This window comes from Anser cygnoides, chromosome 15 (assembly GCF_040182565.1).
Source record: "Anser cygnoides isolate HZ-2024a breed goose chromosome 15, Taihu_goose_T2T_genome, whole genome shotgun sequence".
NCBI classification, from domain to species: Eukaryota; Metazoa; Chordata; class Aves; order Anseriformes; family Anatidae; genus Anser; species Anser cygnoides.
In genome coordinates, this window is record NC_089887.1 from 11,509,049 (window position 1) to 11,531,813 (window position 22,765).

The window sequence follows — 22,765 nt, forward strand, 5'->3', positions numbered from 1 at the left end:
GAGGCCTGGCGGCGGTGGGAGCAGGGGGACCCCCCCCACACACACACCCAGGGGGGCAGCGCAGAGCCCGGCGCCACCCCCGGGGCCTCGCGGGCAGCGGGCGGCTGCCGGCCCCCCCCCCCCCCCCGGCTCGCTCCCGGTCACGGTCACGGGTGTTTCCGTGCCGCCCCCGCCGCCTGACTCAGTGGCAAAAGCTGCTGGGCAGGGGGCACGCGGCGAGCACGAGCGGGTGACCGAGCCCCGCTCCCCGCTCCCCGCTCCCCGCAGCGCCGTGCCCAGCGTGAGCCGCCGGCCAGGCACCGGCTGCGGGGCCGTGGGGGCAGCCGGCCTGCGGGGAGGCCGCAGGGCGTGAAACCACCTGGGGGCACGCCGTGCCGCTGCCTGCCCGCTGCCGCACGCCCTCTTGTTCCGGGCCCTGTGCCCGTCAGGGCTCAGAGTGTCGCCGAGCGGTACCGGGAAGGGCAAGACCGTAAATAAATGAGGTTTCCTCTCTGCCTGGAGCGTTTTAATAGGAACGAGAGGGCTGTACGTGCTCCTGGAGGCAGGAGCAGGCCTCCGCGTGGCCGCCTGCTCCCCGGCCCCGCGCCTCAGAGCCTCGGCACCCCCCGGGTGAGAGCAGTGCTGGGAGCACCCAGCTGCCTCCCTCGGGTGCTCAGCCCCACGGGGAGGCACAGCGACGTGACCAGACGTGGGGGCTCCGCATCACTACTGTGAAAATCGCATCACAGCCCTGAAAATCAGATTACGCTTCCCCGCTGAACCCTGGCTGCCCAGCTCCTGTGCCCTGCCTCAGCACGCACCGTGCCCTGGAGCTGGTGGCGTGCCCTGGCCGGGGCAGCAGCTCTGCAGGCAGCGAGCAGGGAGGGAAGGGGTGCGGGGGTACCTCTGCCTGGCGCCCCCAACACCTCAAACCAGCCTGCAACTTCCCAGGGGATACAACAGCCCACCAGCGGCGGCCTGGCCACGAGACAGCCCGCTGCCTGGTGTCCCAGCACCCGGGGGGACGTGGCTCGCACCGGCCAGGTACCACGAGCCACCGGTGAGCTGCCGGGCTCGTCACGGGCAGTGCTCGAGGCAGGTGCACGCCACCCCCTGCACCTCACCCTGCAGGGAGGCATTGGCCAGAGTCAGGAGGGGCCTGCAGGGCAGCCCCTGGCCAGTTGCCATGCTGGCCACCTCCCCGGGCATGAGAGCCCGGTTCCAGAGGGCCAAGCCGGCCAGCCGGCCCACAAAGGCTCCCGTGGGGCTAAATCCCACTCTGACGTGGCCCTGCGGCTGGCCTAGCACCAGTGAGCCGCCAGCGGGGATTTCATAGCCCTGCTGGAAGCCAGAGCCGGCGGCCAGCAGCCTCCTGTCCACGTAGAAGCGGTACTGGCCCCAGCTGGAGGACCAGATGAGGCAGAGGTGGTGCCATTTGCCATCCAGGAGCGGCGTCACTGGGAGCTCCCGAAACGCTGTGTCCCCGATGACAAAACACGCGGATCCAGGATCCCTGTCCTGGCCATGCACGGCCAGCTTGCTGTCCCCGTCCTCGCTGGCGTAGTACAGGACGGTGCCGAGGCGGGGGGCCGGGGTGAGCACCCAGGTGCAGAGCGACAGCGCCCACAGCCCCGCGCGCAGCCCTGGCCGCAGGACGGCCGCGTTGCTGGCAGAGGCGCCGGGGAAGAGCAGCACGGGGCCCACGTCGCAGGCTGGGGAAGGGAACAGCGCTCAGCCAGGGCTGCAAGGACGAATGTCCCTGGTGCCCCGGCATGGGCCATGCAACCTCTTTAACTCCCACTGCAGGATCTGAGTGCAGTCCTGTGTTTTAAAATTGAACTGAAGGGCACAGAGCTCTGTCTCCTGCCAGCACTGGGGCTTGAACACCCCCCCCACACTCCCCCAGCCAAGCCTGGCGGCAGCAGGAAGCAGCCACCCCTCTGGGCCCGCACCTACCTGTCCCCAGCTGCTCCTGGGGGCCCGTGGCCGTGGCAGACAGCGCCGCTGTGACAGCCTGGGCGTCACGAAGGGGCTCCGTGTCCTCCGTGGGCATCCCGATGGTCCCAGTCTCCACCAGCAGCCGGTGCCCTTCCTCCCACAGCCGCTGCCTCACCTTCAGGGGCCGAGGGCTGGCAGTGCTGGGGGGCACGGGGCCCCGTGGCTCATGCTGGCTGCGGACTGTGTCCCACGGGCTGTGCGGCTCAGCACCGGCCTCAGGGCGAGTGAGCAGGTGGTGCCGGGGGGTCAGGCCACCCACCGTCCCCTCCAGCCGCTTCACCCTGCGGTGCAGCCGCTGGCCAGCAGCAGCCAGGCGGGCCAGCTCGGCGCCCAGGACGGCCCGGGCTGCGTCGGCCGCCTCCGCCTGCTCTGCCAGCACCTGAAACCGTCTGTCGATGTTGTAGGAGATGTTGTAGTTCCTGGCGATGCTCTGGAGATGGCTCAGCGTCACCTCCTGGAAACGGCGAAACTGCAACGGAGCAGGGTGAAGCAGCCGCCCTGCTGGATAAACCCTCGTCCATCCTGCTGAGCCCCCCCCGCCCCAGGAGCCCACGATGCTGCAGCCCCCCCGGGCCAGCCCGGGCACCCACCTGCTCCTCCAGCATCCGCAGCCGCTGGAGCACGGGGCCAGTGCGGGCTGCGGGTCCCGGTGCCTCGGGCAGGCCACCCCGCAGGGCGGCAGCGAGGAGCAGGCAGAGGGGCAGCACCGTCCCCGCCATGCCGCCGCCGGACGCCGTCTGCCCGCACGGCACGGCCGGCCCCAGGCTTGGCCCCCGCACTGCTCCCTGGGGCAGCCTCCACCGCGATGAGATTCACAGGCGGTGCTGGCGTGGCCCAGCTGCCGCCGAGGCCAGCCCCGGGAGCTGCCCCCGCCATCCGCCCCGGCCTGGCTGTCCCGGTGGGAGAATGAGAGCGGTGCAGGGCCGGCAGGGCAGGCAGGGTGAGCAGGGCAGGGCACGGCAGGGCAGGGCAGAACAGAGTGGGGCAGCCGAGGACAGAACAGGACGGCACGGGGCAGTGCAGGACAGAGCAGAGCGGTGCAAGACAGAGAGGGGCAGTGCAGGACAGGACAGGAAGGTGCAGGATGGTGCAAGATCATAGAGTCACAGAATCACAGAGGCATTAAGGTTGGGAAAGCCCTCCAAGATCACCTGGTCCAACCATCCCCCTACCACCACTATCACCCACTAAACCATGCCCCTAAGCACCACATCCAACCTTTTCTTGAACACCCCCAGGGACAGTGACTCCACCACTTCCCTGGGCAACCCGTCCCAATGCCTGACTGCTCTTTCTGAGCAGAAATGTCTCCTCATTTCCAGGCTGAACCTCCCCTGGCACAACTTGAGGCCGTTCCCTCTAGTCCTTTCACTAGTTACCTGTGAGAAGAGGCCGACCCCCAGCTCCCCACACCTTCCTGTCAGGTAGCTGTAGAGAGCAATAAGGTCTCCCCTCAGCCTCCTCTTCTCCAGACCCCCAGTTCCCTCAGCCGCTCCTCACAGGCCTTGTGCTCCAGGCCCTTCACCAGCTTCGTAGCCCTGCTCTGGACATGCTCCAGGGCCTCGATGTCCTTCTTGTAGTGAGGGGCCCAAAGCTGAACACAGTACTTGAGGTGCGGCCTCACCAGAGCTGAGTACAGGGGGACGATCACCTCCCTGGTCCTGCTGGCTGCACTATTCCTGATACAAGCCAGGATGCCGTTGGCCTTCTTGGCCACCTGGGCACGCTGCTGGCTCGTGTTCAGGTGAGCATTGACCAACACCCCCAGATCCTTTTCCTCTGCACAGCTTTTGAGCCTCTCTGCCCCAGGCCTGTAGCGCTGCATGGGGTTGCTGTGGCCCATGCTGAGCCTCGTCCCACTGAGCTCTGCCCATCGACCCAACCCGTCCAGGTCCCTGTGCAGGGCCCCGCCCTCTGGCAGACAACGCTTCCCCCAGCTCGGTGCCATCCACCGGCTTCCTGAGGCGCGCCCAAGTCCCTCACGCAGAGCATCGGTTAGGGCATTAACGAGGCTGGGCCCCGGCACCGCCCCCGGGAACACCGCTGGTGCCCGGGCAGCGGCAGGCCGTCACGCCGCCCAGCACCACCCCCCGGCCCGGCCACGGGCTGCCGGCGGGGCGGGGCTTAACGGAGGGGGGCGGGGCTTAACGGTGGGGGCGGGGCTTAACGGCGGGGGCGGGGCTTAACGGCGGGGGCGGGGCTTAACGAAGGGGGGCGGGGCTTAACGGCGGGGGCGGGGCTTAACGGCGGGGGCGGGGCTTAACGGTGGGGGCGGGGCTTAACGGTGGGGGCGGGGCTTAACGGAGGGGGGCGGGGCTTAACGGCGGGGGCGGGGCTTAACGGAGGGGGCGGGGCTTAACGGAGGGGGCGGTGCTTAACGGAGGGGCGGGGCTTAACGGGGGCGGGGTTTAACGGCGGGGGCGGGGTTTAACGGCGGGGGCGGGCCCGCCCCCAGGCCCCGCGGCGTCTCCTTGACCCTCCGGCAGGAAATGGCGGCGCCGGCCCTCACCCGCTGCGTGGCCCGGCCAGGTGCGGTGCGGTGCGGTGCGGTGCGGTGCCTGCCCCGCGGGCGGCGGGTCCCGGGTCCCTGACGGGGGTGAGGGGGGCCTCGCCACAGCCCCCCGGGGGTCCCCTTCGTCCCCCTCTGTGCGTCGCGGTGTCCCCACTCCGGGTCCCCTTGCCCCCCGTACCCTCCGTATCCCCGTGCCCCCCATGCCCCCCACGCCCCCCGTACCCCCACCCCCCATCTCCGTGCCCCCCACGCTCCCCCCCCGTAACCCCGTGCCCTCCATGCCCCCTGTGCCCCCCGTATCCCCCCCCCCGTATCCCCGTGCCCCCCGCGCCCCCCGCGGTGCCGCCCCGCCGCCCCTCTCGGTGTCCCCGTCCCCCCGCCCGCCGCCCCCCCCGAGCAGCAGCTCCGTGGGGCGCAGCCCCCCGCCTCACCTCAGCTCACCCCCCACCCCCCCCCCCGCCGCCCCCAGGGGTGCTGCCCCTCGGCCAGGCGTGGGGCAGAGCCGCCCGGCTGCCCCCCGGCCCCCCGCCCGCCCAGCGCCGCGCCTTCAGCAACAACAGGGTCCTGGTGGAGCTGGACGAGAGCGCAGGTACGGCTCGCGGCACCGGGCAGCGCAGGGCCGTGGGCAGCAGGGGTGGGGACGGGGGTGTCACGGGTGGCGGGCGCTCGGTGTGCCCGGGAGCCCCCCCCGCGAGCAGCACGCGGCCCCTGGGTGACGCCGTGGGGTGCCTGCCGTGGGGTCTCGTGCCTGAGCGTTGTCCCCCCGGTGTCGTCTCCGCTTTGGGGACCCGGCGGAGCAGCACAGGGCTCGTGCAGCGAGCAGCTGCTGGGGATTTCTTGTGCTGGCCGCCAGGAATAGCTGTCACAGGGCCACAGCCCCCGCGCTGAGCAGAACGTGCCTCCTTGGCGCGCCCCAGGGCCTGCCTCTGCCCGCTGGGCCCGTCCTCGTCCTGTCCCCGGCAGGCAGTGAGCACTCAGCTGGGGGCTCGTGAAGGCCCCCATGCTGCTCGGGAGGGACGAGGGGTCGGAGTCCGCCCCACGCCGCTGGCCAAGGTGGCTTGCCAGTCCCTGGGTGCGGTACAAGCCGGTGGCCTGGCCTCGTCCAGCTGAGCTGGGGAGGAGGGAGCGGCGCGGTGGGGACACCCTGAAGGTGGCTGGCTTGGGACGCGTGGCACGGCCACCGAACGCCGCGGGGACGGCTGCGGGCTCACGCCAGCTGAGCTGGGCTTGCGGGCAGATCGGGGTGCAGGCAGAGGCCCTGCCCTTGGCCCCAGGGCTCTGGGGGCTTTTTAAAGAATGAAGTTCGAAAAGGTACGATCTGGGTAAAGTGGGAAAACAGGAAGGCAGACGAAACACCTGTCTTGGGCAAGACAGGTGTACGTGTGGTGCATGCCGCCGTGGCAAGGGGTTTCTGATGTCTCCGTGTTTACCATGGCACAGGTGTAGCGACGATGAAGTTTAAGAGCCCTCCGGTTAACAGCCTCAGCCTGGACTTCCTCACCGAGTTTTGCATAAGCCTGGAGAAGCTGGAGAACGACCGGGCCTGCCGGGGCGTGATCCTCACATCCGTACGTGTTGCCCTGCGATTGCAGTGCAAGCTGCAGGGCAACTTGGCAGGCATGGGTGCCCTTCCCTTGCTCGTGTTTGGTCTCCTGGCTCCCCGGTCCCTGGCATGTGAGGACCAGGAAGCAGCTTTAATTGGCTCTGGAAGCAGGGGCAAGGGATGCTTGAAAGGCCAACGGTCTTTCTTCTGTGGCCTTTTCTACTGCAAGAATAACAACGAAGTATTGTCATTTGGCATTAAAATCAAATCTGCTTATCTGCAAACGTGACAAATCCTTTGAGATCTCTTGAACTGCCCAGAAGGTGCTAGGGAAGCCAGAATGTATTTTCAGATGGGATGCTGGTACGAGGTCATGCCCGGGAATGGGACAGGGCAAGTTTTGTGCTACGTGGCTGTTGGACCCACACAGGGACTGCGATGATGAAAAATCTTGGTGCAAGCAAAGAATCCCAGCCCTGCAGGACGTGGTGACATAATGATCCAGGCCACAGGAGCACTGGGGAGGTTGTTTCAGAACCCCAAAAGGCCCTGTTAGGTTTAACCAGAGCATCCCCCTTCCACAGACTGCCAGGCTTTAGAAGGTTAAAGGGTCATTGCTAATCTGGGTAATGTTTGTATTTTGCTGATTTCAGGCTGTCCCCAAAATCTTCTCGTCTGGCCTGGACATCACCGAGATGTGTGGGAAGAGCACAGAGCACTATGCTGAGTTCTGGAGGGCCGTGCAGGAGATGTGGCTCCGGCTGTACAGCTCCAACATGGTGACAGTCGCTGCAGTCAATGCAAGTCCTTTAGATCTGCCTTCCTAGCCGCCCCGCGTGGTCTGTCGCTTGCTGGGCTTGTTTGTGGTGTGTGGGCAGGGACAGCCAAAAAATCAGGCTTGCCAGTGCTGAAACAAATGCAGCGTTGGGATGTCTGGGCAAAGTACGTGTCGGTAGGTTTGGTGCACTGGGGTGTGGGAATGCATGGAAGCGGGCGATGTCACAGGCTCCGAGTAAGCTGCGCATGCTGCGAAGGTGTAGCAGCGCGTTGGTGGTGTTGGAGAGCTTGCACAGCACTTGTGTCTGGGGGGCTCGGACCTAGATGTCAGTGGCACAGCAGTGCTTTTTGCAGCAAGAGCCATTCCCGGCCCCAGGAACTCATCTGGAAGCCTGTCCTGCATGCTGGAGAGCCAGGAGGAGGGCTGTAGGCCAGTGTTAAAGCTCAGGGGGGCATCCGTGGCTGGTGAGTACCAGAGAAGCCCAGCAGTCAGGGCAGGAGGAGTCCAAAGGACGCCTGTCACGTGCATACCATCTGCTTTTTCACAAATGAGACTTGTCAGAGTTGCCCAGGGTTGTTTGTTTGGCTGTTGCGCTGCTTTGATAGCTGGAGGGGAGGAGATGGGGAGGGAGCCGTGCAGCGCTGCGAAGAATTATCCTCAGCCCTTTGGGCAGTGGTGCTTTGGACCCTGGGTAGTGGAATACGTCGTTAGTCCTTTTTTCACTGGCTTGTGCTTCTCCAGCCACAGCTCTTGGCCAGCAGGGAAGTGCTCCACAGACATGTTACCCACACGCTGTCTTGTTTCCATTTTTCAGTGCAGTGCTGCTTTGGCAGCTCGTGGTTCTGCGTCTGCCAGTAGGCTGTCTTTGAAGGTGGCTGGGTCTCTGACCAGCATCCCACAAGCATCCTATGCAGGGCTAAGCAATCACTGAGTCATGGCTGAAATGGAAGTTTTATACGTGGATGGTGTTACAAAACCCTTGCACAGAAAACATAAGACATTCTGTGTGCATTGAGGGTCTTACTAAAGAAAATCATAAGAAAATGCCAGGCTGTGGACTGCAAGAAACAGAGAGCACCAAAAAAAAAAAAAAGAAAAGAAAAAAGAAAGGATAAACTCTTGTAAGCATATCAGAAATCTTCTTCTTTAGTGGCTGTTTTAAATCAGGTGGTTGGAATCTTGGGGAGGGGGGAACATTGCTCTGGCCACGGCAGCTCTGTCACTGTATGTCTTCCCTGTTCTGGAGAAAACGGGGCACGTGGACACTTGTAGCTAGAGCACAAGGGCTGACCTAGACTCACTCCTTCCTTCTCCTTGCCAGGGATCCAGTCCGGCCGGAGGCTGTCTCATTGCCTTGACGTGTGACTACAGAATCATGGCAGAGAACCCCAAATTCAGCATTGGCCTGAACGAAGCCCAGCTGGGCATTGTGGCTCCCTTCTGGTAGGCCAGTGTCTTTCACTTCTATTGTTATGAGTAGGTCTCCAAAAAGAGTTCACAGGGTTTATTAATAAGCTGTAACTGGCCACTGAGATGTAGTTCTGTGTGTCCTTCCCAACAGAGCGTTCAGGTAGTCGCAGGGTGTGCGGTACCTCATTTCTTTGTCCTGTCCTGTATGTATCTGAAAAGTTTTCAGGCTGCGGAACGTTCTGACGTCCTGTTTGCAGCCTCCACTCGCAAGGATCTCAGTCCTGACTCCGCGATCAACTCTAAAACTAGTGCTGGGAGATCTCCGTGGTCACGCTCGGTCTGGGAGTATGCTTTTCTGTGGGTACAGGGTGTGTACCTGCAAAAGCTTTTCCTCCCATCTCTTCTAGGTTTAAGGACACATTTGTCAACGTTGTGGGACATCGAGTTGCTGAACGTTCCCTCCAGCTGGGCTCCCTCCACTCTGCACCTGAGGCCCACAGGATTGGCCTTGTGGACGAGCTGGTGCCAGAGGAGAAGCTGAAGGACAGGGCCACAGCTGTTATGCAGCAGTGGCTGGCTCTTCCCGGTAAGGGAGGCACCTCCTGCAGACTGCTGCTGCCTCCTGGGCAGTGACCGAATGCAGAAGCGGGGATTTTACCCGTGTAGGAGAGAGAGGCATTGAGGCTGGTACCTGGGAGCTACGTATCTGTTGGTACTGGAGGTGTGAGTGGCTGGGAGGTAGGAAAGCTCAGCAAAGCGGTCCAAGCAGCCTTGGGCTATCAGGGATGTGCTTGCCACACAGGACGGTGTGCTGGGTGCACAAGGCGCTTGCCTCCAGGTCAGCTCACTCTGCCAGCGCTGCTGAGTTGATCCGGAGGTGCCTGAGCTCCAGATTCAAACTGGATCCCTTTGTTTGTCAGCGGAGGCGTTAACCCGGCATATGAGCTAATCCTGCTCTGCTGGAGGGAGAGGAAAATCCTGCAGGGCTGAGGTGGGTGGGAGTGCCTGGGTGGCTGCCAGCCTGCCCTTTGGAGGAGCGGTGTGGATCAGCTCTTAGTACTCCCTTAGCTGAGGTGGAGCTGGGGGCGTTAGGACAGACAGCAAATGCGTGCGTGTGTGGGCTGCTCCATGGCTCCTGGGCCAGGAGAGGGCTCTCCACAGCCCACAGCTAGGTTTGTTTTATCCCATTGCGTGCCACCTCTGAAGGGCTGCAGTTAGGTGCAGCTAGGTATCACCCTTGGCAGTTCGTTCTGTAGAAATCTGAATGGAACTGGGCAGAAATGGGCAGGTCCCAGGACTGTCACTTAAGTGTCCTGGTCTTGGAAGAGGGTCCCTAAACATCTCTCTGGCCCTGCTGTCTTGGTGTTAGAGTGAAACCAGCTGGTCCTCAGCCCCTGAGAGTGGGGAGCATGCCTTTGTTGTGCTCTCTCGTGGCTTCCAGGAGGCACCATGCAGGTCCTTCTGCAGAGCCTTAAGTCAGCCAACGAGTTTGTCTGGGTGAAGATACCCATGAAGGTGCTGAAGCCATTTTGGGTTCTCAGTGTGTGGGATTTCACCCTCATTTCACAGTTCCTGTTGCCACACACTGAGAGCATGTTTGCAACATCAGTGCAATAGATTTGTGTCTGCACTGTTGCATGTAGGGCGTGAGCAGATGTGTGCTTGAGGCCTTGGCTCCAGCAACCAGCGCTGCTCCAGCAGCATCCCCATATCTGTGCTGAATTATGCAGGCTGGAGCAGGGATCGCAGCCCAGAGCCTGCAGTTGGTGGGGACAATGCTGCTGGCTTTTGAATGGCATGTATGGCACGAACAGAATGTCTTCCCAGAGGTCAAAGGGGTCTGGGTTGGGAGAGCTTGGAGCCAGAGCAGTTTCAGATAACAGAATTTTGTTCAGTTACTGCTGTCCTGAGCCCAGCGACGGGCATTTGGGTGAGGGCTGGGCTCTAGAGGGTGCAAAGAGAAGGAGGGTGCACAACTCGTTCTGTAATTTGTCCCAGTAGTTCAGTCATTTCCCCACCAAGGGATAGAGTTCACAATTTATTGTATGAGAATGTATCCAGTTCAGCTTCCAGACGGTGGGTTGTTCTTACACCTTTCCCTGCTGGTTTAAAGAGCCCACCAGCCCTTCTGTGTGCACGACCTCTGCTTTGGAGGTACTGGCACGTGGTGACAGGGGCCGAGAGGTGGTTGATAACAGTGGGGACCGTGCATGCCCCCTGTCCTCACTCTCCTCTCCACAGACCATGCCCGTCAGCTCACCAAGACCATGATGAGGAAGGCAGTGCTGGACCGCCTGGTAGCTCACCGGGAAGAAGACATTCAGTACTTCATCAGCTTCATCTCAAAAGAGTCTATCCAGAAGTCCCTCCGCATGTACATGGAGATGCTGAAGAAGAAGAAGAGCTGAGGAGCCAGCCAGCTGGGGCTCGGTCCCAGGAGCTTTCATGACCCTCCAAAACACTGCAGTAGGTGTAGACTTTCACGCTGAAGCCATCTGCAGTGTCAGCGCCTGGTGACGTGCTGCCTGCTCCTGTGGCTGCCCCAACCAACCCTTCCCGGTAGTCCCCATAGAGTGCCTGACACCACTGCTGCCTTCCTGAGAGCAGGGAGAGCTGTTTGCTCAGCTCACCCAAGGAACAGACAGGGAGAGTCTTGACAGCACTGCAGCCTCAGCCTGAGGGTCCTTGGATGTCCTCCCTCCTGTCCAACAGCTAATTGTGAAAATGAAATTTGTCAATAAAGTCTTTGATGAGGTAGGGATGGGTGCTTCACTCCTGAGCCTGTCTGCGGTCACTGCTTGCCCCCTGGATCCTGGCGGACCGGGGGGGCTCTGCCGGGAGCCCCGGGGGCTGCCTGTCACCCTTCTCCAGACCGCACTCGGGAGCAGCCCACGTGCAGGGCTCGTGGATGGGGCTGCAGAGCGCCTTCGTGGGGGTGGTCGTGGGAGCTGGAGCTGGATCGTGGTCTGCGGCTGCAGGAGGAGCTCAAGCCGTCAGCTTCACCTCAACCGGGTAGTGGTCGCTGACTGCCAGGGCCTGCAGGAGGGCGAGAGGTGGGGAGGTGTAACGCAAGGGTTGGGTGAGCCCTGACCCCTCGTGGTGCTGGTGGGGCTGTAGGGGCAGCTGTCACTGCTGTGCGAGACCCTTCTGCCTGCTGGCAGGGGACAGGATAACCCCAACCCTGGAGTCGTGAGGTCCTGCCCCTGCCGTGCCTGCTCCTACCCGTGAAAGGCCACAAAAACGCTCATCTCTTCACCGCAGGGACAGGCAATAACCCCAAATTCCCCCTCTTTTTTCCACCCGTGGGTCCCCCAGCACCCGGGGCTCCACGTTAGCTGGATGTGGGTGGCTGCTGTGCCCCAGGAGGGGAGCGCGCCTAATGTGAGGAGTTGTGTGTGTCTGCTGGTGTCCCCACAGCCTGGCACGGGGCAGGGACACAGGTGCCATGGCCATAGCCGCCTTGGGCTGCTGCTGAGGCTGCTTTAAACCCGCATTTGAGCTGACACTTAAATGCAGCAGCTACCTTGCTGCAGCTGGGCTGCCTAATCCTGAACAAATGCTGGCAGCCCCGCGGTGTCAGGATGTCTTTGGTGCACCCGGAGCTGCCTGGGGCAACTTGGCTTCACTGCCCCGGGCATCTCCGGGTGCAGCAAAGACACCCTGAGCCCCAGTTCGTGATCCCTGCTCACCTCCTCCTGCTCCAGCTGGAATGCGCGCTGGAAATTGTAAACAGTGGCCGAGTTCGGCACGATGCTCCTCTTCAGCTTGGCACCGCACACCACGATCCTGCAAGGGAGCAACGCGCGGTGGGTGCCGCTCCTGCCCCTGCCGGCGGGGGGGGACAGGCAGGGGGGCACCGGGGACGCGGTGGTGGTGCTGACCTGTCGTAGGCGCAGTCTGACTTCCCCACGGTGGTGTCGGAGCTGTCGGGTATCAGCCACTTGAAGACGTCGCTGGTGCGCAGGCGGATGGAGGACCAGTCGCTCGGCTTGACGTAGGCGCAGTCGGCGTTGAAGTCCCCCAGGAACACGATGTTCTGCGGGAAGGGCGGCACGGGGGCTGATGGCAGGGCTGCCTCTGCCCCAAAACCGGCCGTCCCAGCCCTGAAGCCGGCTTTGCCCCATTGTGGCAGGGCCCACGGCCCCAACGCCCTTGTGCCCACCGTGCTCAGCTGGGAGCGGGGACTCGGCGTGGGTCGCGCCGTGCCCGGGGCCCGGTGCTGCCAGGGGTACTCACATCGGTCCCCCACTTGTTGACCACGGCCAGGTAGACGTCGTAGAGCGCATCGATCTCAGCAGCAGCGTCGTGCGGGGCCGAGTGCAGCGGCACCATCACAAACTCCCCTGCCTCTGTGGGGAGAGGGATGTGTGAGCCCGCGTGGCCACAGCCCCATGGGCACCCTGTGCATCCCCCCCGAGAGGGGCTGGCACCGTCCCCCGCCTTCCCACCACTTACTGGTGTGGGGCGCTGAGACCCTCAGGATGAATGGCTCCCGGCTGAAGGTGTCCTGCGGGTCCTCGTACTGGTAGGTGTCCACCACCGACACGACGTCCGTCCTGCGGGACCGAGGGGACGGTGACGCTGGGGCTTGGCCCTGCCATGGTGGCTTTGGTGTCCTGAGCCCCAGCAGGTGACGTGGGGCCATCCTGGCCCCTGCGTCCCCTTCGCAGCACCCGAGGTGGGACAGCAGCACGCCCACCCCGTTACCTGTAGATGAAGAGGTACATCTCCTTGTAGTTCTCCCGTCCCAGGGGCCCGCTGATCTCGTAGTCGTACGGGGATGAGGACACGCTGCAGAGATGAAAAGGACGGACAGTGACGTGGCTGTCAGTGCTGGCACAGCCCTGGGGTGGCCCTGGCTCTGCTGGCCCCAGGGGCACCGCAGCCCCGCCGCGGGCGGCACCGCGAGCCACCTGCCGTCCCCACCGCCGCGTGGTGACCCCAGCCATCCTCCCCACGCCCCGGCAGGACACGGGGCTGGTCCCTGACCCCCCATTGCTCTGCAGGGATGCTCCCCATAGTCATTTGCATCCAAGTTAAACGAGGTTAATTGGCTGTCGTGGGGCGCGGCGTCACCCTCGCTGCCGCGGTGGCTTTGTGGTAATGCCGGAGGGGGGAACGGAGGGGCGAGGGTGCGGGCCGGGCGTACCTGCGGAGGGACCTCCACCCCGGGCCCGGCCCTCGCCCAGAACTGGGTCCCCTGCATGCCCGTGGCAGCCTGGGCTACCTGCAGCTTTGTGCCCATGGCACAGCCCCCTCTGCCACCCCATGGATTTGTCAGGTTTGGCCACGCGGAGCCCCCGGAGAGCCACGGTCCCACCACGTGCCCTTCGCCCCCACGTCTTTATCCCCAGCCTCGGCTTTGCCCTGTCCTGTTGCATTTTTCAGACTCGATGTGACAGTTTTAGCTCCTTTCCATCTCCTGCATTCAGGTGTGATTTCAGCTTTCACGAGGGTTTTGCACCACTTGTACCCCTTTTCCCCCTGGATCGTTCACAGCGGCTGCTCAAAGCTTCGGCACAGTGCCCAGTGAGCTCCAGGCTGTTCCTCCCCGTTTCATTTCACAAAGCTCCAGCATTTTCTCTTATTCCCCTTTCTGAAAACAAACGCTCTTCCAATTTTTTTTTGTTTGTTTGTTTGCCTTTTATTGCTCAAGCAGCTTTGCTTTCCCTGCCTAACGCCAGCATTTTGCTGCCGGGTGGCTCCAGCCCCGGCCCTGCTCGTACCTGTTGAGCTGCTCCATGAGCTCGGTGACGGCGCTGAGGTCGGAGTCACGCACCTCCTGCACCAGCACGATGTCGTAGCGGTGCAGGACCTGCGGGGACAGGAGCGATGGCAATGGCTCGGGGTGCTAGGGTGGTGAGCAGGGACCCCACGGCAGCACCAGGGTGACCCACATGTCCCTTGGTGCCGAGGCAGATGTCCCCAGAGAGGCTCAGAGGGAACACAGGGTGTCCCTGACATGACCCACATTACCCTCCACCAAGCCAGGACATCCCTGGCACCAGGAAGATGTCCAGCCATGGCCATGTCCCTGGCACAGGAGCTGTATTTTGGCTCCATGCACCCAGCCCGTCCCCGCGCAGCACCAGCCGTACTCACGTTGACGATGATGCCTGCCACGGCCTCATCAGACATCTTGCTGTCACCAAACGCCTGGATGTTGAAGGCACCGATGCGCAGCGTGGCGGTGGCTGGGCACAGGAGAGCCGCAGCCAGCAGGGACAGTGTCAGCACCAAGGTCCCCATCCTGCTGGGAGGGATGCTGAGCCGCAGGGAAGTAGCAATCGGAGCCAGGGTTTGCTCTGGGCTTGGAAATATGCTTCATGTTTGGGGATAAAGCGAAGAAATCCATTTAGGTCCTTCCTGTCTGCCATGCCGCAGCCCACGGAGGACTGCCACCGCTCCGCTGTGCTCGGCCGGGGCAGAAGAGCTGGATCTGGCCGTGCTGCCTGGGGCAGCCCGTGCAGCCAGCCCGGGCTGTCTGCCGGGTCGCCGGTCCCAGAGGAAGACGAAGCCCGTCCTGCCGCAGTGAATCAGCCGGGAAGCGCCTCTGCCCGTCGCCCGTGAGCCCTGGGATCAGCCAGCTCCCGGCTCCGCTCCCCATGGGGCTGTCCTGCTCTGACTGCATGCTCCAGCCCCCTCCACCCGCACCCCAGGCTGGTTTGCATCCTTCAGTTTGCTCACAGTCCCCTCTTGACCCTGTTCTGCTGTTCTGCATCCTTAAATGTGGCCACGGTCCCCCTTCATCCCCTCTTCCCTGGTGCTCCCCAAAGCTGGGAGCTTTCTGCGCTGGAATTGCACCACTCAATGGTCTCGGAAAGCGAGGAATCAAATCCCAGTTCCAGCCATCCCAGTCCCTCCAGTTCCATGGCCGAACGATGAGTGATTGCCCACACCTCGGGGCTGCCCCAGCTCCCAGCCCGTCGCGCCACGGCCGCGAGAGGCACCAAGCCCCAGCTCCATCCTTACCGTGCCAAGCGCGCAGCACCTCTGCCCTCCCGGCCGCAGGAGGGCTGTTTTATTCCCAGCGGAGGTGCTGGGAAAGCAGGATGAGTCGGACACCCCCGTGGGTGTTTTGGCACAGGTTTGGGCTCCTTCCCACGTTGGGAAACCAAAACCCGCACAGCGGCAGGGTGGGGCCGGCGTCAGCACCTCTGCTCAGCGCCGTGGAGGGCACCCGGGGGGAGCGGCGGCGGTGGGGCAGCGCAGTGGGGCTGGGGGCACGCGGAGCTCAGGGGGCGCTCAGGGGGTGCCCAGCTCGCAGTGCTCCTCACCCCGGCGTCGTGCCGAGCGGCAGGGCGGGTGGCTGGGGGTAATGGCTTTAATGCAGGTGATTCAGACACGTAATTAGAAGGGACATGAGGAAATGGCGGGGTTGTTCGGGTCAAGCCAGTCAAGCCATCGGCGCCACTGCGAGCCTCCGTGCGAGGGGCCAGCTGCAAGCCCCTGCCCCATCAGCCACCCCAAGCAGCCCCAGGACGCGGCGCTGACCCCATCCCACTGGGGAAGCTGCGACATGGCTGGGACCGAGCCCCGGTGCTGGTGCTGGGCTGGCATCCCCTGTGCCACCAGCACTCTGCGCCAGCCCAGCCGAGGACGCTGGGCTCTGGGGGGTGCTGGTGGCGGGGCAGGTGCGTGGCCGGCAGCCGGGGCCGGGGAGGTGACGGTTCCTCATGCCGGGGCTTGTCGGGCTCCGGCACACAGCACTGGGGCAGCATCCTCGCGATCAGTCATGGGTGAATCCAGTGTCCTCAGACGCATCCAGGAATTCCTGCAGGATTGCTCAGCTCGGGCTTTCCACCATCCCTGCAGGCGGTGAGTGGCCCAGTTCCTTTGGGAGAAGCATTTCCTCTTTCTCTTCCAGCATCTTCCTCTGAGCCTGGCGCCCCACCGCAGGTGCTGCCGGGACACCCGGGGGCCCTCCAGGTGCAAACCAAGCTGCTGGGACCCCCCCACCTGCAGGTGGAGGGGAGCGGCCTCGTGCCCAGCCCGGGGGCTTCCTGCGTCCTGATCCCCATCGGCAGCATGCGCACGGTGACTGCTGCCTGGCCAGAGGGCTTCCCCCCACAGGTGCTGGGTCAATCCCCCTCGGCCGGGTGTCCCGCTGGGATGGGGCCAGTGCTCCCAGGACAGCTCCGCATCCCCCTGCCCGGGGTTGAGCAGGGGCTGCAGCACCGCGCTGCCCATTCCAACGCTCGTTGCTCCGTCGCGGGTCGGCCGCCACCACGAGGAGCAGAGCTCCGTGCCTCCCTGCGTGGAACGGGACGAGGTGGCTCTGTGCCAGGAGCACCAAAATCCCTGGGAAGGCACCGAAACCCCCAGGAAGGCACCGCACCACTGCGCCGGGAGCTGACTCACATCCTCCACCTCCCACCACCGTCACCAGTGCCCATCAGACGCCCTGCGGGCTCCAGCAGGATACGGCCCCATGAGCTGGAAGAAGAGCTGGAGGCATCCCGCGACTCAGCAAGGGGGAGGAAACCCGCCTGGACCCTCCCAGGCCCTTCCCAACACCCCGCTTTGCTGCTTGCTCAGACAGGAGCTGCTCTTCCCACAGCAGGGAAATTTCCTGGGCTCTCGACAGCAGCAGGGAGGCTCCAGGTCCCGGGGACCTTCCCAGCTGCAGCCCCCCATGCCGGGGCTGCCCCATTGCAGGGGGACACCAAGCTCGGGGTGGGGGCTGGAGAGACGGGGGCGAAACAGCTCAGCACCCCAAGCACCCACCAACCCAATCGCCACGCTCCAGCAGGGGTTGCTTTGCCAATCATCCTCATGCCCTGGGGTGTGCCCCCAAAACTTGGTGTGGAAACATGGCAATGAGCCCTAGGGGATAGGGGCAAGGGCTCACCTGTGTGTGGGGCTGGAGGCACACGTGTGGGGCAGCCCCACAGCACCCAGGAGGGGGAGGTTTGCAGAGGAGGCTGCGTGAGCACACGTGTGTGTGTGTACAGGAACTTGTGGGGACACGGGCACGGGCACTTGCAGCCCGGGGGAACGCAGGTGTGCACATACGGGACAGTGCGAAGGAGGCTGGGGGTGCACGGGGTGCACGTGTGCGCGGGGTGGTGTGCACTGCACACGGAGGAGCGTGCACAAGAGGGTTTGCACACGAGGGTGTGCATCAGGCAGCAGGTGTGTGGGAGTGCTTGTGCACGGCGGCACGCACACACACAGGACGGCGCAGATATGGGGGTGCGCACAGAGGGCACTCGCAGCACCCAGCTGCCGTCTGAGCGAGCTCCAGCCAGAGCAGCACAGGCTGAAAATAGCAAATATTTAATGAAAGCACCCCACAGCCACGAGACCCCAGAAGGCTGTCTCCGTGCAGGGACAGCGTGCAGCAGATCGAGAAGTCAGGAAGCTTCGTTGAACCTGGCAGTGCAGGGACTCCCGCGAGGGACACGCGTCTGTGTCGTGGCATCCTGGTGACCACCACGCACATCTCAGCGGGCTTTCAGTGTCACCTCCACAGGGAAATGGTCGCTGACGGCCAAAGCCTGAGTGCAGGGGGAAAGCAGAGAGGTGGCTTTGCTTGTCCAGACCTGGTATTATCGTCGTGGCCAGCCGGGGCCCAAATGTTCTGCTCCAATCCCCAGATTTCATGCACACGCTCACAGGACGGACACGGAGGCTTTGTGGGCTGGATTAACGTGGCACTGGGTGAAATCTGTGGTGCGAGCAGGCTGTGTGCCCTGGCCCCCAGCAGGACCCTGCCACCCCCCGGCCTCCCCCAGCCCCTCACTCACATCCTTGTTCTGGATGTGGAAAGTCTGCTGGAAGTTGTTGACGGTGGCGGAGCCGGGTTCGACAGCCTGGCGCAGCGCGGAGCCACAGGCAACGATGCTGCCGAGGCACCGTGGGGGTCAGCACCCGTCGGACCCCCGCCGGCAGCCCCCGCACCCACCGCCGCGGCACCCACCGGTCGTAGGCGCAGTTGGTGCTGCCGACGGTGGTGTCGGCGCTGTCAGGGATGAGCCACTCGCAGGATTCGTGGGAGCGCAGGCGGATGGAGGGCCACTGTGCCTCGGTCACGTAGGAGCAGTCGGCATTGAAGTCGCCCAGGAAGAGGACGTTCTGCGGGGCAGCGCCGCGCTGAGCCCACCCGAGGCCACCCCAGGAGGGACTGGTGGCCCCGGTGCCCGCAGCGCACAGATCCTGCGCCCGTGATGAGCCCTGCCCACCCCAGGTTGTCCCGAACGTCCCTTGGCTCTGCGGTCAGCGTGGCCGGAGCCAAGTCCTTGCAGCATGGCCATTATGGGGCAGCAAAGGCTGACCAAAATCACGCAGGGCAGCACGACCCACCTGGCTCTCTGCAGTGTGTGGGGGGAAGCCCCCAGGAAGGGCGTCGGAGCCACCCGGGAGCTGTGTCCCACCTCCCTGCCCAGACACTGCCGGGTGGCACCCGCTCTGATGGGTGCATGAGGTCTCCCACGGGATGCATCCATCCAAGGACAGCCACTGGGACGTGCCAAGGCCCCGGAGCCGTGTCCCAGCCCACCTCGCTGCCCTGGGGAGAGAGCCGGGCTCCCCGGTGCCACTTACGTTGGTCGCCCACTTGTTGATGACATCCGTGTAGACGTCGGCGAGCGCATCGATCTCGGCCGCCGCGCTGCTGGGCTCCGCATGCAGGGGCACTGCCACGAACTCCTCCAGCTCTGCCGGAGAGGCAGCTGTCAGCACCCGGAGCCGGGACAGCCCCTGAGCTTTTTTCCTGTCCCTTCACCAAGCTCCGTTGGTTTCAGGTAGGAGGTGGGGGTGGGAGAGAGAGGGGAGTGTGGGAGCGTGTCCCCGCGGAGCTGCGGGGGAGGCAGTGGCACGAGGTGGGAAACGAGAGGTGACGGGAGATGGCGGGCAACAGGAGGTTACAGGAGATGGGACGCGGTGGGAGGCGGCACACGGTGGGAAGCAGCACACAGTGCCTGCCGTGCTAGGCAGGCACCCAGGCCCCTGGGCACCCACGGGTGGGAGAAGCCCCCACAGCAATGAATGAGCCCAGTGGAGCCCCTGTGCCAGGTGCAGGCAGCCCCAAAGGGGCCGGGGGGGAGCGGTGCCGGGGCTGCCCAGCTCTGCTCACGCGTAGTAGGCGAGGAGAACTTCACGATGAAGGGCTCCCTGCTGAAGACATCAGTCCCGCAGGGCTCGCAGCCGTCATCGTAGTAGTAGCTTCCCAGCACGGAGACGATGTCTGACCTGGGGGAGGAGAGCGGGCAGCCGCAGCGGGGACCCAGAGGTGCTCACCTCCCCTTGGGAGCCGCTGGAGGGGTCAGCAGCTGGCCCTGGTGGCGTTCCTCCCCTCCCGCTGGCCCTCACCTGTAGATATAGACGTACTGCTCCTTGTAGCTGCCCCGCCCCAGGGGGACGCTGTCCAAAAAGCTGTAGGGGTACGGCGACGCACTGGGAGCGAGACGTGGGGAGGGTGAGGAGGCTCCCAGTGTGCCGGTGCCCGCGGGGCTCTGTCTGGCCCCAGCGCAGCGAGAGGCTCTCCAGGCTCTGTCCCGGCGCCATCGGGGTCACCTGTTGAGCTGGGTCATCAGCTTCCTGACGGCACTCAGGTCGGCGTCCCGCACCTCCTGCACCACGGTGATGTCGTACTCCGACAGGATCTGGGGGCACAAGCTCAGAGCTGCTCGCCCGCGGCTGGGAGCCCCTCACGGGGTCACCCGTGGGTGCCTGGGCTGGGCTTCCACGGGTGCCAGTGGGGAGGCGAGCGGGGAGGGAGCTCCCTCTGGCTCGGAGGGACTGCGGGGGGGGCACCGGGTCCACCAGCACCCTCCTGGCTGCCCCCTGCACCCACACGGGCTGCTCGGAGGAGCCTGGGCGGCAGTGGGCAGCGCTTGTCCTCAGCCGGGCCAGCGAGAACGGAGGCGGCCCGGGCTGGAGACAGGGATGGGGGAAGAGCAGGGGGGGGGGGGGGAATGGAGGCATGGAAAATGGGTGTGGGGTGTGTGCATGGACAGACGGGTGGGTGGAGGGAGGCACAGGGAGATGGAGGCACAGGTAGGTGCATGCATGGACACCTGCATGGACATATCTACGGAAAGTCGGTGTCTGGCGGCCCCAGGCTAGCTGCCTCTCAGGGACCGGAGCGTGGCCAGGACTGCTCCTCTCCCCCCCGGCACTCACAGAGACGATGAAATCTGCAATGGTCTGGTTGGACATCTTGCTGTCCCCAAACGCCTTGATGTTGAACGCGCTGATCCTCAGCGCAGCGGCCCCGTGCAGCAGGAGAGCTGCAGCCAGCAGCGGCAGCAGCAGCTTCGAGGCCGCCATCCTGCGTGCGGAGGGGCAGGGATGAGCTCGGCCTGCCCGGCCAGGAGGGGAATTTGGCGCAGACGAGGGCGGCTGGACTATTCCCACTGGCCCTACTGGTTTCACTGGGAGGCATCCGTTTTGCAGCGAACCACCAGGACCCCTTCCAACCATCCAGCTGCAGCCTCAAGCTGCCGACCGGACGGCTGAATCCTTGCCCCTGCCTCACGCGGGGCCTCATCCTGCCTGTCCCTCTGCTCCCCAGCCTCCTGGGGGGACCCTCACCTGCCCAGGCGTTCGTGGGCTTCCCCGCCTCCCTGTGACCCCGCTGGGAGGGGACACCAAAGTCCCTCAGCTTGTGCCTCTCCCATCCCTTCCCAGGTCTGCGCCAGGGACCCAAAAGACCCCACAGCAGCTGTGCTGGGACAGAGCACGGGCTGGACACCCCCGGCACCCCTGCACATGTCCTTCCGCACCTGGAGCACTCTTCCCTGGGGTGGGTGAGGGTCCCCCCGCACCCAACACTGCTCTGCCAGCTGCTGCCCCCAAGCACTGCTGCTGCCCCATCCTCACCCCGGCTTGAGCCCTATGGGACCCCGCTCCGAGGCAGCACAGCCGGTCCAACCCCCAGGGAAAGGCGTTTGGGAAGCATTTCCCATGGCGCTGAGCTCCCCGGGGTAATGTTTTACCACATCCTGCCCAGACGATGGGATCTGAACCCCGGCCAAACCCACGCACCCTGAGCACCCAGCACCGCTGGGACCAGCGCTGCCCTCAGTGTCCGTGTCTGATAATGAGTCTGCTGCTAAGACCAGGAAATAAAGCCAGCTTCAGGGCGCCCCGGGCTTGTTTTCGCCACTGGGGCAGCCGGTCTAGTAGAAGCGCTCCCCTTCGCCCACTTCCATCCTTGCTACAACTGCAAATGCTCAAATTTGTAATGCCACAGTTCCTGGTGGTGCTGCAACTTGGCAGTGCCACCAACAGCCCAAACCCCTGCCAGTCCTCCCTGCTCCCGTGGGACCCATCCGCCTCCATCGGCTCCCAGGCAGTGCCCGGGCACCCACAGGTGCCCGTACGCGTGCACAGGCAGACGCTCGGGTGATGCTCATGAACTGCACCGAGGATCAGACCCCGAGCAGCATCCCAGCAAAAATAACCCGAGCTGCAGAAAGTGCCTTCGCAGAGGTGCGCTCCTCGGGCCCGGGAGGAAGGGGGAGCCTGACGTACCTTTGGTGCCGTCCTTGGTCTCTGGAAAGGGAAGGAAGAGCTGCACCTGCATTTATGGGGAGGAACACACGCGCTTTGCCAAAGAGTCGCCCAGCCAATAAGTGTGCAAGGCCTCAGGCTCTATATGGCATTTTTTCGCAGAAACAAAGGTCTCTTCAGTGGAAAATAAAAAAGCAGCTCTTTCAGTCAGTGCCAGCACCGGTATCTCCAGCCACAGGTCCAGAGAAAGGCCAAGAATAGGTCTGGATCGATAAAAACGCTGACAAAGATCTCCAAGGTGTAAATAAACCCCGCATGGGTAATGCCAACTCTGAAGTGCAGGGCACGGGGCCGCTCTCACCGCGGCTACCGCTGGAGGAGAAAGACCTCATCAGGCACGGCCTTTTGGGGTTTGTCTGAAAATGCGTTTATTTGACCAACACCACACCTCGCCCGACGTTTCGATGAGCTGGCCCGGGGCACGCGGGCCACGGCCGAGTCCGTCCAGCGGCCGCAGCGGGGCTGCGGGCAGCAGGAGCGGCTCCGAGCCGCCCCACGTCCCTGCGGGCAGCTTTGCCCACGGGACGCGAGGACAGCAGAGCTGCGAGTCCCCGTCAACGAGGCGAGGGAGCGAGGCGAGAGCGTTCCCTGCCTCCGGCACCTGCCCGGTGCTGGCTCCCCGTCCCCGAGCCCTCCCCGCAGCACTGGCCCCGTGCCGGTGGCGGGGTGCTGGGGCCCACCGGTGGCCCCTGGGGCCAGAACCGGCTCCGCTCCTGAGGGGCCGCGGTGCGCGCTCCGCGCCGGGAGGTGCCGGGGTACCGTGAGGGGGGCACCGCGCCCCCCCCGGCCGCCTTCCCGCACGGGTCCCCGGGGGGCGGCCCCGCCTGGCGGGGGCGGGGGGCCCTCGGCCGGCTCCGGGGCTGTCACCGCCCCCTCGGCCCTGCCCTGCCCGGCGGCCTTGCCCCGCTCCCGGCCTCCAGCCGCAGCTGGCCGCCCTCCCACGGGGCCGTGCCCGCTGCAGGCAGCCGGGACCTCCGGGACGCCCCCCCCCCCCCTGCCCGGGGGCCTCCTCGGGGCCAGCAGTCCC

At 64.4% G+C, this 22,765-nt stretch overlaps 4 protein-coding genes across 4 annotated transcripts; 1 reads left to right on the forward strand and 3 right to left on the reverse strand.

The window, feature by feature from the left end:
* Positions 1–122: 122 nt before the first annotated feature.
* PTX4 (pentraxin 4) lies at positions 123–4,112 on the reverse strand. Its single transcript, XM_048062788.2, has 3 exons — positions 2,568–4,112; positions 1,936–2,446; positions 123–1,691 (listed from the first exon to the last, which is right to left on the reverse strand). The coding sequence occupies exons 1-3, from the start codon at positions 2,694–2,696 to the stop codon at positions 1,057–1,059; spliced, it is 1,275 nt and encodes a 424-aa protein (XP_047918745.2). The 5' UTR covers positions 2,697–4,112; the 3' UTR covers positions 123–1,056.
* A 267-nt stretch (positions 4,113–4,379) lies between these two features.
* ECI1 (enoyl-CoA delta isomerase 1) lies at positions 4,380–10,977 on the forward strand. Its single transcript, XM_066977887.1, has 7 exons — positions 4,380–4,506; positions 4,959–5,078; positions 5,930–6,057; positions 6,686–6,832; positions 8,132–8,253; positions 8,628–8,806; positions 10,462–10,977. The coding sequence occupies exons 1-7, from the start codon at positions 4,467–4,469 to the stop codon at positions 10,626–10,628; spliced, it is 903 nt and encodes a 300-aa protein (XP_066833988.1). The 5' UTR covers positions 4,380–4,466; the 3' UTR covers positions 10,629–10,977.
* A 144-nt stretch (positions 10,978–11,121) lies between these two features.
* Positions 11,122–15,508, reverse strand: LOC106033361 (deoxyribonuclease-1-like 2). Its single transcript, XM_048067022.2, has 9 exons — positions 15,193–15,508; positions 14,323–14,542; positions 13,947–14,035; positions 12,928–13,011; positions 12,676–12,776; positions 12,457–12,569; positions 12,102–12,256; positions 11,910–12,006; positions 11,122–11,256 (listed from the first exon to the last, which is right to left on the reverse strand). The coding sequence occupies exons 2-9, from the start codon at positions 14,467–14,469 to the stop codon at positions 11,206–11,208; spliced, it is 837 nt and encodes a 278-aa protein (XP_047922979.1). The 5' UTR covers positions 14,470–14,542; positions 15,193–15,508; the 3' UTR covers positions 11,122–11,205.
* Positions 15,509–17,559: 2,051 nt separating this feature from the next.
* On the reverse strand, positions 17,560–22,731 carry LOC136786461 (deoxyribonuclease-1-like). The gene is made up of 8 exons (XM_066977893.1): positions 20,347–22,731; positions 19,738–19,826; positions 19,534–19,617; positions 19,298–19,413; positions 18,766–18,878; positions 18,143–18,297; positions 17,970–18,066; positions 17,560–17,720 (listed from the first exon to the last, which is right to left on the reverse strand). Exons 1-8 carry the CDS (start codon positions 20,644–20,646, stop codon positions 17,667–17,669), a joined length of 1,008 nt encoding a protein of 335 aa, XP_066833994.1. The 5' UTR covers positions 20,647–22,731; the 3' UTR covers positions 17,560–17,666.
* Between the last annotated feature and the right edge of the window lie 34 nt (positions 22,732–22,765).

Bases quoted from the DNA above. Each gene is read 5' to 3' on its own strand.
- PTX4 (XM_048062788.2), bottom strand. From the start codon at position 2,696: ATGGCGGGGACGGTGCTGCCCCTCTGCCTGCTCCTCGCTGCCGCCCTG. The intron at 2,447-2,567 runs GTGGGTGCCCGG...GCTCCGTTGCAG, and splicing joins TGCGGATGCTGGAGGAGCAG to TTTCGCCGTTTCCAGGAGGT. The intron at 1,692-1,935 runs GTAGGTGCGGGC...TCCCTTCCCCAG, and splicing joins CCAGGAGCAGCTGGGGACAG to CCTGCGACGTGGGCCCCGTG.
- ECI1 (XM_066977887.1), top strand. From the start codon at position 4,467: ATGGCGGCGCCGGCCCTCACCCGCTGCGTGGCCCGGCCAG. The intron at 6,058-6,685 runs GTACGTGTTGCC...TGCTGATTTCAG, and splicing joins GGGGCGTGATCCTCACATCC to GCTGTCCCCAAAATCTTCTC. The intron at 8,807-10,461 runs GTAAGGGAGGCA...TCCTCTCCACAG, and splicing joins GCAGTGGCTGGCTCTTCCCG to ACCATGCCCGTCAGCTCACC.
- LOC106033361 (XM_048067022.2), bottom strand. From the start codon at position 14,469: ATGGGGACCTTGGTGCTGACACTGTCCCTGCTGGCTGCGGCTCTCCTG. The intron at 12,007-12,101 runs GTCAGCACCACC...GCTCCCTTGCAG, and splicing joins TCAGACTGCGCCTACGACAG to GATCGTGGTGTGCGGTGCCA. The intron at 11,257-11,909 runs GTGAGCAGGGAT...GCCCTCCTGCAG, and splicing joins TCCAGCTGGAGCAGGAGGAG to GCCCTGGCAGTCAGCGACCA.
- LOC136786461 (XM_066977893.1), bottom strand. From the start codon at position 20,646: ATGGTTGGAAGGGGTCCTGGTGGTTCGCTGCAAAACGGATGCCTCCCA. The intron at 19,827-20,346 runs GTGAGTGCCGGG...TTGTGCCCCCAG, and splicing joins TTGCAGATTTCATCGTCTCT to ATCCTGTCGGAGTACGACAT. The intron at 17,721-17,969 runs GTGAGTGAGGGG...CCCTGCACTCAG, and splicing joins TCCACATCCAGAACAAGGAT to GCTTTGGCCGTCAGCGACCA.